Below are 14,019 nucleotides of genomic sequence, written 5' to 3' on the forward strand. Positions count from 1 at the left end.
GAAACAGATAGGCCACACTATATAACTTGGCATTCCTACACCTGGGACGCAATATACACTCACCTAAAGAATTATTAGGAACACCATACTAATACGGTGTTGGACCCCCTTTTGCCTTCAGATCTGCCTTAATTCTACGTGGCATTGATTCAACAAGGTGCTGATAGCATTCTTTAGAAATGTTGGCCCATATTGATAGGATAGCATCTTGCAGTTGATGGAGATTTGAGGGATGCACATCCAGGGCACGAAGCTCCCGTTCCACCACATCCCAAAGATGCTCTATTGGGTTGAGATCTGGTGACTGTGGGGGCCATTTTAGTACAGTGAACTCATTGACATGTTCAAGAAACCAATTTGAAATGATTCGAACTTTGTGACATGGTGCATTATCCTGCTGGAAGTAGCCATCAGAGGATGGATACATGTTCTCATTCTGTTTACGCCAAATTCAGACTCTTCCATTTGAATGTCTCAACAGAAATCGAGACTCATCAGACCAGGCAACATTTTTCCAGTCTTCAACAGTCCAATTTTGGTGAGCTCGTGCAAATTGTAGCCTCTTTTTCCTATTTGTAGTGGAGATGAGTGGTACCCGGTGGGGTCTTCTGCTGTTGTAGCCCATCCACCTCAAGGTTGTGCGTGTTGTGGCTTCACAAATGCTTTGCTGCATACCTCGGTTGTAACGAGTGGTTATTTCAGTCAACGTTGCTTTTCTATCAGCTTGAATCAGTCGGCCCATTCTTCTCTGACCTCTAGCATCCACAAGACATTTTTGCCCACAGGACTGCTGCATACTGGATGTTTTTCCCTTTTCACACCATTCTTTGTAAACCCTAGAAATGGTTGTGCGTGAAAATCCCAGTAACTGAGCAGATTGTGAAATACTCAGACCGGCCCGTCTGGCACCAACAACCATGCCACGCTCAAAATTGCTTAAATCACCTTTCTTTCCCATTCTGACATTCAGTTTGGAGATCAGGAGATTGTCTTGACCAGGACCACACCCCTAAATGCATTGAAGCAACTGCCATGTGATTGGTTGACTAGATAATTGCATTAATGAGAAATAGAACAGGTGTTCCTAATAATTCTTTAGGTGAGTGTATATATATATATATATATATATATATATATATACACTGCTCAAAAAAATAAAGGGAACACAAAAATAACACATCCTAGATCTGAATTAATTAAATATTCTTCTGAAATACTTTGTTCTTTACATAGTTGAATGTGCTGACAACAAAATCACACAAAAATAAAAAATGGAAATCTAATTTTTCAACCCATGGAGGTCTGGATTTGGAGTCACACTCAAAATTAAAGTGAAAAAACACACTACAGGCTGATCCAACTTTGATGTAATGTCCTTAAAACAAGTCAAAATGAGGCTCAGTAGTGTGTGTGGCCTCCACTTGCCTGTATGACCTCCCTACAACGCCTGTGCATGCTCCTGATGAGGTGGCGGACGGTCTCCTGAGGGATCTCCTCCCAGACCTGGACTAAAGCATCTGCCAACTCCTGGACAGTCTGTGGTGCAACGTGACGTTGGTGGATAGAGCGAGACATGATGTCCCAGATGTGCTCAATTGGATTCAGGTCTGGGGAACGGGCGGGCCAGTCCATAGCATCAATGCCTTCGTCTTGCAGGAACTGCTGACACACTTCAGCCACATGAGGTCTAGCATTGTCTTGCATTATTAGGAACCCAGGGCCAACCGCACCAGCATATGGTCTCACAAGGGGTCTGAGGAACTCATATCGGTACCTAATGGCAGTCAGGCTACCTCTGGAGAGCACATGGAGGGCTGTGCGGCCCTCCAAAGAAATGCTACCCCACACCATTACTGACCCAATGCCAAACCGGTCATGCTGGAGGATGTTGCAGGCAGCAGAACGTTCTCCATGGCGTCTCCAGACTCTGTCACGTCTGTCACATGTGCTCAGTGTGAACCTGCTTTCATCTGTGAAGAGCACAGGGCGCCAGTGGCGAATTTGCCAATCTTGGTGTTCTCTGGCAAATGCCAAACGTCCTGCTCGGTGTTGGGCTGTAAGCCCAACCCCCACCTGTGGATGTTGGGCCCTCATATCACCCTCATGGAGTCTGTTTCTGACCGTTTCAGCAGACACATGCATATTTGTGGCCTGCTGGAGGTCATTTTGCAGGGCTCTGGCAGTGCTCCTCCGGTTCCTCCTTGCACAAAGGCGGAGGTAGCGGTCCTGCTGCTGGGTTGTTGCCCTCCTACGGCCTCCTCCACGTCTCCTGATGTACTGGCCTGTCTCCTGGTAGCGCCTCCATGCTCTGGACACTACGCTGACAGACACAGCAAACCTTCTTGCCACAGCTCGCATTGATGTGCCATCCTGGATAAGCTGCACTACCTGAGCCACTTGTGTGGGTTGTAGACTCCGTCTCATGCTACCACTAGAGTGAAAGCACCACCAGCATTCAAAAGTGACCAAAACATCAGCCAGGAAGCATAGGAACTGAGAAGTGGTCTGTGATCACCACCTGCAGAACCACTTCTTTATTGGGGGTGTCTTGCTAATTGCCTATAATTTCCACCTGTTGTCTATCCCATTTTCACAACAGCATGTGAAATTGATTGTCACTCAGTGTTGCTTCCTAAGTGGACAGTTTGATTTCACAGAAGTGTGATTGACATGGAGTTACATTGTGTTGTTTAAGTGTTCCCTTTATTTTTTTGAGCAGTGTATATATATATATATAGAGAGAGAGAGAGGGCCCTGGGGGGAGGCCGTCCGTTGCTCTTCCACAGGTCAGCTGCTAGCAGGAACTGCAGGCATCGAAACTAAGCTGGCAGCTGACAGCTCTGTGCACCATATAGTGGTTGTGCTGAGTCACTGCAGATCAGTCCCTGCTCTAGTGAACGTTGGACGGCCAGCAATCTGATAATGATGACATCCTAAGTGTAGGTCATCAATATCAAGGTCCTTGAAAACCCCAGTCAAGATGTAGGTTTTTACATTGGTACCTATGCTTGGTTTAATCATTTATCTTGTATTTAGCTGTACAACAGTTATCCGTGGCTCATCAAATGGCTACCCGGGGCCCATAGAAAGATCTTTGAAACCCTCAAAGTGATGCGGGCATTTGTAACAGAAACATTCACAAGAAAAGAGAAAGAACTAGATATAAACAATCAGAGGAACCTCATCGATGCCTTCCTTGCTAAACAAAAAGAGGTACAGTATTCATATGGCTACTTTCACACTAGCGTTTTTTGCAGATCCGTCATGGATCTGCAAAAACGCTTCTGTTACAATTATACAACCGTCTGCATCAGTCATGAACGGATCCGGTCAGTGGAACAACTGCAGCTGGACGTCTATCTATCTATCTATCTATCCATCTATCTAATCTATTTTATATATCTAATATATCTAATATAATGTATCTTATTCTCTATTTTATCTATGTAATATATTTTACCTTTCATGTGTCATTTCATGTGTCATTATATAAATAGCGTAGATGCCAATTACACATATCTGTCTCTCTACCTATGTCTATCTATCTATCTATCAATCAATCCAGAGATGTATCAGAGCTAAATGTTATGCTTCCAATAGACCACAATAGTATGTGTATAGTATTTTGACCACAACATTCATATAATTCGGGCACATAAACCGGTGCTAACATCCATGGGCAACAATTTAAATTTCTTCTGATTTCAATTTGTATATTTTCTGTTAATATTTGCCATTGAGAGATGCAATTATACCACTGACAGTCCGGGACATTGTCCCCATAATTCCTGAAATAATAGCAATTCTATAGACAGCTCTAGGCTGGGTAATACAGATAAATCCCAGTCTTTAAAATAATTTTCTGTTTATCTTATAAAGGGAAAACCAGAATCTACATTGTATTACCATAATGAAAACCTAAGCGTGCTGGTCAGTAACCTGTTCGCTGCTGGGATGGAGACCACCTCAACCACTCTGCGCTGGGGTCTACTTCTAATGATGAAATATCCTGACATCCAAAGTAAGCAATACATGCAATATAAATATATGTGACATTGGTACTATCTCCAAACACAACATCTGTATACTAATACAGGTAGACCTTTATTCAAATATGCTTAGTATGTGTGTGTGTGTATATATATATATTTAAGTTACAGCAAGTTGAAGTGTTAAAATGTTCTTTTTACAAGTTTTCATGTACCTGGTAATGTCACACAGCTCAAACATCCATTGTTCTTCTTACAATATCTTGTATTTGATATAATGGTTGTTGAAAATTAACAATATATTATATTTAAAATAGTTTAAGTATTTTTATATAAATTGGTAAATGTGTATCAAAATTATGCTTTTCTACACAATAATGGTACAGTAATGGGCACAATATGCACCCCACAGCAATTCTGCTTAGTCCATATCCAACATGTATCAACATGATAATACTTTTCTACTCATTAGTGGCACAGCAATGGGTACGATATGCACCCCACAACAATACTGCTTAGTCTATATCCAACATATATCAAAATAATAATACTTCTCTACTTAATAGTGCTACAGTAATGGGCACAACATTCACCCTATAACAATACTGCTTAGCCTGTATCCAAATATATTCTTTATAAATCAATTGTCACTTAAGTTATGATTACTGCTACTGCTATTATTGCCATTTAAATTAATTATAACTTATAATATGTCTCATTTTATCTAATAGCAAAAGTTCAAAGTGAAATAGAAAATGTTATTGGATCTGCTCAACCTCAAGTAGAACATAGGAAGAAAATGCCATATACTGACGCTGTCATTCATGAAATTCAAAGATATGGTGACATTGTACCCGGAAGTGTCCCACATGCCACTACCAAGGACATGACATTCAGGGGCTATTTTCTTCCAAAGGTGAGATGAATTGCTTAGTTTCAGTTGTTGTTGTTTTTTTTGCTGAAAATTAGTCAAGTTTGGGAATCTGGACACTGGATAGAAATTTAGTACTGTCTGTCACTTATTGTTAGTCTGTTTTATTCTATATTTTCTACATTGTTATAATTACCGATTATTACTTTTATTATGCATCTGTCTCACACTGTATGTTAAAGGCTATCAAGGTCAGGTCAGTGGAATACCCCCCAAGATCAGCTGTTTGAAGGTGCCACAGTGCTCAGACAGGAGCGGATGCCTCTGCATTGTTTACCAGACACAGTGCCATACATTTTGTAGTGGTTGGGCATGGCATTGCAACTTAATGCAGCTCCGTCTCATTTAAGTGGATGGGACAGAGTTCCATACAGTACTAGCGCCTGGTAATGAAGTGGCCTTAGTGCTCTATTGAGTTCCGTGGTACATTTCGAACAGTGAATTAGTGAGGATGCTGTGAGTAATCTGATATTAATGGCATATCCTAAAGATAGACCTTCAGTATTAAAATCCTTTACAACCCTGTTACATTTCCTATACAGTCATTTGAAATACAGATAATAAAACTATATGCTTCACCCACTAGAGGCTTGCACATGAATTTATTACAGCTCCATGCAACTTCTGTGCTATATGGAGGCAAAATAAGGTATGCATAGGGGTCTGTACCATACTGTACCATATAATATTCCTCTGATTATGGAGGCAGAGGTGTAGCTATGATAGTTGCTGGGGTTGTGATTGCACCTAGGCACTCAAGCCTAAAGGAGCCCAAAAGGTCCTTCTGAGGAGAACAGTAAAATAAATCACACATACTAGTTTGGGAGGGAAGCGGGGCACTGTTACGGATTTTACAACAAGGCCTAAAGCTTTAAAATCATGCCTTTATGGAGGCATACAAAGATTTATTTTTGACTCCGTATCAATAACTCCATAATACCAAACTGCATAGAGACTGCATATGATGGGGTCCTAGGTGCGAATCCGACCAAAGACATCTGCATGAAGTTTGAGAATGGCTGCATGGAGCAGCTGAAACGTTGCAGTTACTGGGTGAATAAAACCTTGGATTTACTTTATTGTGCTGCCTTCTTCATGCTTATTGCCATTTGGTGAGGATTTGGATTCTATCTCCCTGGAGACGTGCATCTATTTTTCTTTTTTCTTTCTTTTTTGCAATATTTATTATCTCACTGTGCGCTTGTGCATGGAGTTCGTATGTTCTCCCTGTGTTTGCGTGGGTTTCCTCCCACACTCCAAAGACATACTGATAGGGACCTTAGATTGTGAACCCCATTGGGGACAATGTGATGCTAATATCTGGAAAGAGCTGCGGAATATAGTAGCACTACATATATAAGTGCATAAATAACTATGACTGCCTACGGCTCCTCAGTGAAGAGTGCAATAATGTTCTACTTGGACCTTCTTAGGCCCCGCATGGAATCCGGACCCATTCATTTCAATGGGTCTGTGTACATGGGGGTTGTTTTTCACACATCACTTGTGCGTTGTGTGAAAATCGCAGCATGTTCTATATTTAGCGTTTTTCACGTAACGCTGGCCCCATAGAAGTGAATGGGGCTGCGTGAAAAATGCATCACATCTGCAAGCAAGTGCGGATGCATTGTGTTTTTCACTGATGGTTGCTAAGAGATGTTGTTTGTAAACATTCAGTTTTTTATCATGCGCGTGAAAAATGCATCAATGCGCATTTCACACACGCGATAAAAACGGAACCACTGAACGCAATCGCAGACAAAACTAACTGCAATTGCTTGCGAAATGGTTCGAGTTTTTCTGAACACATTCTGAACGCATCCGGACCTAATCCATATCGTTCGTGTGCAAAGGGCCTTACAGTTTACATTAGTGTTGAACATAGCATGCTTTGGTTCATTGTTCCAAAATTGCTTAATTTAGAGTTCCATCTTCGTACAACATTCAAATGTATGGGCTTCATGGAGATAAAATTAGTTAAATCCAAAATCTCACGAGACTACGACTTCGGTGAAGAACTTCGGCATTCAATTCTACAACTTAAAGTTCTGATCCCAGTTTTAAAATGGTTTTAAAGTTGAATAATCGAAGTTCAAAGTTATTCAATGAAGTCTCGCAAGACTTCAGACATAACGAATTTCACCTCCTCAAAGCCCATACATTTGAAAGATGTACAGAGACGGGTCTCCGTACAGCGTTCAAACAGAGTTTTAAACAAAGCAACATTAGATCTGTGATTGGAAGCATACTTCGCTCAACACTAGTTTCCATGAACATGGCTCATGGAATCTGTAATATTTTTTGTCACCCATACATTGTTTTGTCCCGCTAGGGCACCATCGTCATCCCATTGCTGCACTCTGTTCTGAGAGATAAAGCTTACTTTGAGAAGCCAGAAGAGTTTTATCCTGATCACTTTCTTGACTCAGATGGAAAGTTCAAGAAGAATGAAGCTTTTATCCCTTTCTCATTAGGTAATAATCTTTTCCTGTGAATTACCATTAAGCAGATATCATGCAGAGGTGTAAGAAAGCAGCTTTTCTTATCTAATCCTGTAAAACCCCTCACATACTGATATTCTTTTCACCTCTTTATATTTAAAACAGGTAAAAGAAGTTGTGCTGGAGAGAACTTGGCAAACATGGAGCTCTTCCTGTTCTTCACTTACCTGCTGCAGAACTTCACATTCCAGGCCCCTCCTGGTGCAGATCTGGACCTAAACCCTGCCCCAGGGTTCACTAATGCCCCTTTACCCCATGAAATCTGTGCAATCCCTCGTAATGATACATATTTACCTAGTTAAGTAAACTTCAAGCAGTTTTCTCCTGCTGGCCTAAGGCAACACACCTGGATAGTTTTGCAATTCTTGGACAGTCCATAACTTACAGAAGGAGCTACATCTGAGTAATGGTAGCTCTCTGCTCCTACCCCAACTCATAACTCAGAACGGGACTTTTATTTGGACATTTGATCACAGCTGTTAATCTAAAAAAAAATATATTCTCAGGCCTCCAGTTGATGTTGCATGCCATGAGTGTTATCACTGAAATCTCTCTAGTTTAGTGCCCCCCATAGGTAGACCATGGTATGGTCTAAGGAAGTCTCTGACATTTTAATCTTTAAAGGGATTCTGTCATCAGATTTTACCCCTATAACCTAAAGATATCCTCATGTCCAGACTAATAAGAAGAATCCTAAGCTGGCCATATTAAACCTCACTGAGGCTCTATTTGTCCAAAAAACAGGTTTTTATAACCTGCAAATCACTTACTTAAGGTGCCCAAGGGGAGGTCCATTAATACAGGGTGCCCGGCCGCACCCCTCGCCGTCCGGTGCCCAGCGCCGCCTTCCGTCTTCATCGCCGCCTTCCCTGTCTTCAGCGCCGCCTTCTACAGCTCAGCACCGCCTCCGCAATCCTCCCGTCCCTTTGCCAGATCCCGCGCCTGCGCACTAAGCTCAGCCAACCTGCAGGTCATATTAGGGTTGTGCGAAGTGCGCATCAGGCCGGCGCATGCGCACTTCGCTCAATGAAGCCGCTGCCAGGAGTCCGCACGGGCGCATCAGGCCGAGCCTAGTGCGCAGGCGCGGGATCTGGCAAAGGGACGGGAGGATTGCAGGGGCGGTGCTGAGCTGTAGAAGGCGGCGCTGAAGACAGGGAAGGCGGCGATGAAGACGGAAGGCGGCGCTGGGCACCGGACGGCGAGGGGTGGGGCCGGGCACCCTGTATTAACGGACCTCCCCTTGGGCACCTTAAGTAAGTGATTGGCAGGTTATAATACCTGTTTTTTGGACAAATAGAGCCTCAGTGAGGTTTAATAAGGCCAGCTTAGGATTCTTCTTATTAGTCCGGACATGAGGATATCTTTAGGTTATAGGGGTAAAATCTGATGACAGAATCCCTTTAATCATGTACGGAGAAAAACAACAAATAAACAGCGGTGCCGGATCTCTCATTTGAAGAACACCAATGGCACCTAACCCCATTGACTATAATGGATTCCTACTATGATATCCATCATTTTAACATCATGTTACAAAAAAACACAGCATGAGGCAGTATTTTCCCTGGCAATTTTGACTGAATTGGCAACGGAGGTTCCAGTACAGATGTGAATGAACCCCTTAGAGAGTTGATAAGAATGAAAAAAGGGACAGATCTGTCAAGTATAACCTATAATCCTACTGTGCTGATCTAGAAGAAGACAACTTAAGTCATACTGTGATGTGCAGATAAAATTATACAGTGATACATTAACAGTGATATAGTGAAATAGTGAAGATATAACATCACTGTCACCATGCTGTCATTTTTGCATATTGAAATTTCAGTAATTCACATTGCAACTTTGCACTGTTGTGTTACATGTTGCTATATGACATCCTTTATTTTCTTTATGATTGTAAACCAATTTGCAACGTTGTGAAAAAACTTAAAAAAAAGAAAAAGTAATGCAACTAGAGTTGAGCGGACACCTGGATGTTCGGGTTTGACGGGTTAGGCCGAACTTCACAAAAAACTTTGAGTTCGGGACCCAAACTTGACCCGAACCCCATTGAAGTCATGGAGTGGCAAGTGCTCTGCAAACAAATGTGGATAGGGAAATTACTTTAAATAACCTAAAATATGTAAAAATAAAAAATAATAATCTTGATCTAGGAGAACGAGGTCCATATGGAGTAGCAAGTTGAGGAGGCGGAGGATGTGGCGGTGTAGGTGGAAGCGGTGGTGGAGGAGGAGGAGGTAGCCAACACTGGTTTTTGGTTTTACATTTCTTTTTTTTTTTTTTATTAGGGTACACCCCAAAACATTGGGAAATATAACCTGTGATAACCCCCTCCAGTCGTGCTAAACACACGTTCAGACAATACACTGGCTGCAGGGCAGGCCAGCACCTCCAAGGTGTAAAGGGCAAGCTCAGGCCATGTGCTCAATTTGGAGACCAAGAAGTTGCAGGGGCTGACCCCTGTCAGTCAGTTCGTGTAGGCATGTGCACACTTACTGCCCCACCATGTCGCACGTCCACGTGATGTTCACGATCCAATTTGATATCTGCTCTATCAACTTTCGATGTTCTTTTATGCACCTACCATGGTGATTACGGGTGGCGGGGAATCATGGTTCCAGGCCGGAGAGGGAGCGTGAGAAGTTGAAGGGGGCAGACCAATCATTTAGTACGTGTAGGCGTGTGCACACATACTGCTCCACCATGTCGCACATCCCTGTGATGTCGTGGATGCATGGAATAGCCTTTCTGCAGAAGTGGTAGCTGCAAATACAGTGAAGGAGTTTAAGCATGCATGGGATAGGCATAAGGCCATCCTTCATATAAGATAGGGCCAAGGGCTATTCATAGTATTCAGTATATTGGGCAGACTAGATGGGCCAAATGGTTCTTATCTGCCGACACATTCTATGTTTCCATGTCCACGATCCAATTGGATATCTTCTCCATCAATTTTCGATGTTCTTTTATGCGCCTACCATGGTGATCACGGGTGGCGGGAATCAGGGTTCCAGGCCGGAGAGGGAGCCTGAGAAAGTAATACCACATCCAAGGGAGGTCAATGGATGAAATTAAATGTAATTGAGAGGAAATGTAGGACAAAGTATTGAAGCATAAGCTTTAAAGTTAAGGAGGGGGCGCGCGGCAATTACCCACTCCCGACTCGGGGAGGTAGTGACGATAAATAACAATACAGGACTCTTAAGATGCCCTGTTATTGGAATGATTAATAAAAAATTATAGGGAATGTAACCGGGGTATTTTGGATTTGGAAATTTTAGACAGGAGATGCCCTGCTGCCGCTTTGTTGACTTTAGATAACTTCTGCCTGATCGCACATCCACGTGACGTCCTCGATCCATTTGGATATCTTCTCTATCAACTTTCGATGTTCTTTTCTGCGCCTACCATGTTGATCATGGTTATCGGCGAATCAGGGTTCCATGCCGGAGAGTGAGCGTGAGAAAGGGAGAACTCATTCAAGGGAGGTCAATGGCTGCAATGGGATGAAGCAGAAATGTGGGACAAGTTATTAAAGCAGAAGGATCAAATGAAAGGGCCAATTTAAGACGAATTTTAGAAAATTAAGTCCCTGTCAATTATGCAGAGCGGGGGTTTTTCATCGCCAGAAATGGGTTAATGTCACTCACCAATGGAACAGATTATTTTTTAAAATTTCGGTCCATGTCACTTATGCAGAGCAGGGGTTTATTCACCGCACAAATTGTAAACTGTCACCCAAGAATGTAACAGAAAAAATTGTGAAATGTATTAACCTGTCTACTAGGTAGAGCAGGGGTCTATCACAGTCAAAAATTGTTGAATGTCACCCGAAAATGTAACAGAAAAATTTGCGAAATTTATTAAGCTGTCAACTAGGTAGAGCAGGAGTATATCACAGCCAAAAATTGGTGAATTTCACCCAAAAATGTAGCAGACAAACTAGTGAATTTTTTTTTACCTGTCTACTAGGAATAGCAGGGGTATATCACACTTAAAAATTTGTGAATTTCACCCGAAAATGTAACCGACAATTTAGTGAAATGACATAAAATAAAATAAAATACGTACAAAAAAAAAAAAAAAAAATTTGATTTATGAGGTGGAGGTCCATATGGAGTAGGAGTTTGAGGAGGCGGTGGACGTAGCGGTGAAGGTGGAAGCAGCGGTGGAGGAGGTCGAGGTAGCCAACACTGGTTTTTGGTTTTAATTATTATTATTATTTTTTTTTATTAGGGTACACTCCAAAAGAGTGTGAAATATCCAAAATACAAGAATGAGCAATTGCGCTGTAGTATAACAATGGCTGGGTGAGGCCGGTATACATGTCTATTCTGCACAAGGTACGGACAAGTCCTGTGGGATCCCTGCCTGGTTCATTTTAATGAACGTGAGCTTGTCCACATTGGCTGTGGACAGGCGGTTGCGCTTGTCTGTGATAACGCCCCTTGCCATGCTAAACACACGTTCAGATAATACACTGGCTGCAGGGCAGGCCAGCACCTCCAAGGCGTAAAGGGCAAGCTCATTTGGAGACCCAGAAGTTGAAGGTGGCAGACCCGTCATTCAGTACGTGTAGGCGTGTGCACACATACTGCTCCACCATGTTGGTGAAATGCTGCCTCCTGCTAAGACATTCCATGCGTGCTGACAAAACTTCTTCACATTTTTGCCATGCTAACCCTGCCTTCTGAGGTGCTGGCGGTGCCCCAGCTGCGTTGGCGACCTCTTCCTCCTCATCTGCCTTCGCCTTGTGCTTCCACTGTGCCCCCGCTGTCAGGTGGGAATGCCACCAGCAGCGCGTCTACCAGCGTGCGCTTTTACTCGCACATCTTACGATCATGCTCCAGTGAGGGAATTTAGGACGGTACGTTGTCCTTGTAACGGAGATCCAGCAGCGTGGCCACCCAGTAATTAGCACAAGTTAGAATGTGGGCAAGTTGGCGGTCGTTGCGGAGACACTGCAGCATGTAATCGCTCATGTGTGCCAGGCTGCCCAGAGGCCACGAAAAGCTGTCCTCTGTGGGAGGTGTTTCGTCTGTGTCCTCTGTATCCCCCCAGCCACGCACCAGTGATGGCCATGAGCTGGTCTGGGTGCCACCCTGTTGTGAACATGGTTCCTCCTCCTCCATCTCCCCCTCCTCATCCTCCACCTTGTCATCCTCCAGAACTGTGCCCTGGCTGGACAATTGTGTACCTGGCGTTTGTGGGTGCAGGAACCCACCCTCGGAGCCACTTGTGAATGACTGGCCGGAAACCCTATGAAATGATCTCTCTTCCTCCTCCTCCTCCTTCTGTGCCACATCCTCTTCCATCATCGCCAGCAGCGTTTTTTCAAGAAGGCATAGAAGTGGGATAGTAACGCTAAGAACAGCGTTATCGGCACTGGCCATGTTGGTGGAGTACTTGAAACAGCGCAACAAGGAACACGGGTCTCGCATGGAGGCCCAGTCATTGGTGGTGAAGTGGTGCTGTTCCACAGAGCGACTCACCCATGCGTGCTGCAGCTGAAACTCCACTATCGCCTGCTGCTGCTCGCACAGTCTGGCCAGCATGTGCAAGGTGGAGTTCCACCTTATGGGCACGTCGCATATGAGGCGGTAAGCGGGTAGGCCAAAGTTACGCTGCAGCGCTATCAGGCGAGCAGCAGCAGGGTGAGAACGCCGTCGACCCGCACTTTATGCAGCAGCTCTGACATCTCGGGGAAATTTTTAAGGAATCTCTGCACCACCACACTTCTTCATCTGTTGTAAGTTGTATGAGAACAGTTTTTTTTTAAATTTAAGTTTAAGTTCTGCCCTTGTACTCCAGACTGATACTGTACATTGTAACAAACTTTCAGAACAGGAGAGAGACTTGTGCCGCTGATGTGCTTAGCTTACAGAGGATTGTGTATATTGCATGCAATTGTAACAAACCCTCATCTGTGAGAAGTATTAGGTCACTCTTTACAGTCAGAAGCTGAAAACCCCTAGAGACCGAATACTTCTTGCAGTTGAGGGTTTGTAACAATTGTATGTTATTACTATTGTGCCGTATATGTGTGTGTGTGTGTATGTGGGGGAAGGGGGTACAGATGGAGGGAAGCCAAGGAGGGGGCAGGGATGGAGGGATGTGGGGAGACTTAGTAGGTGCATTTGTGAATGGATGATAATTGCTGATAAATAATTTAAATAATAATTGCTAAATTATAACAATTAATAAACTGCCTGCTTGTTTTTTTTCATTTTTTTTTATTTTATTTTATTATTATTTATAATATATATACAGTACGGACCAAAAGTTTGGACACACCTTCTCATTCAAAGAGTTTTCTTTATTTTCATGACTATGAAGGCATCAAAACTATGAATTAACACATGTGGAATTATATACATAACAAACAAGTGTGAAACAACTGAAAATATGTCATATTCTAGGTTCTTCAAAGTAGCCACCTTTTGCTTTGATTACTGCTTTGCACACTCTTGGCATTCTCTTGATGAGCTTCAAGAGGTAGTCCCCTGAAATGGTCTTCCAACAGTCTTGAGATGCTTAGCACTTGTTGGCCCTTTTGCCTTCTTTCTGCGGTCCAGCTCACCCCAAACCATCTCTA

General features: G+C 43.2%; 1 protein-coding gene across 2 annotated transcripts in view; it reads left to right on the plus strand.

Annotated features, from left to right (window-relative positions):
• Window positions 1–8,020, plus strand: part of LOC120997253 (cytochrome P450 2K6-like) — a 94,633-nt gene extending 86,613 nt beyond the window's left edge. For both annotated transcript variants that reach the window (XM_040427264.1, XM_040427265.1), the window contains 5 exons: window positions 3,037–3,213; window positions 3,880–4,021; window positions 4,721–4,905; window positions 7,253–7,394; window positions 7,527–8,020. In XM_040427264.1, the coding sequence (XP_040283198.1) occupies window positions 3,037–3,213; window positions 3,880–4,021; window positions 4,721–4,905; window positions 7,253–7,394; window positions 7,527–7,723 (843 nt within the window). In that variant the 3' untranslated portion in view covers window positions 7,724–8,020. The remainder of the gene's footprint in view (window positions 1–3,036; window positions 3,214–3,879; window positions 4,022–4,720; window positions 4,906–7,252; window positions 7,395–7,526) is intronic.
• Window positions 8,021–14,019: the final 5,999 nt, after the last annotated feature.

This window comes from Bufo bufo, chromosome 4, assembly GCF_905171765.1.
Source record: "Bufo bufo chromosome 4, aBufBuf1.1, whole genome shotgun sequence".
In the NCBI taxonomy this organism is placed as follows: Eukaryota; Metazoa; Chordata; class Amphibia; order Anura; family Bufonidae; genus Bufo; species Bufo bufo.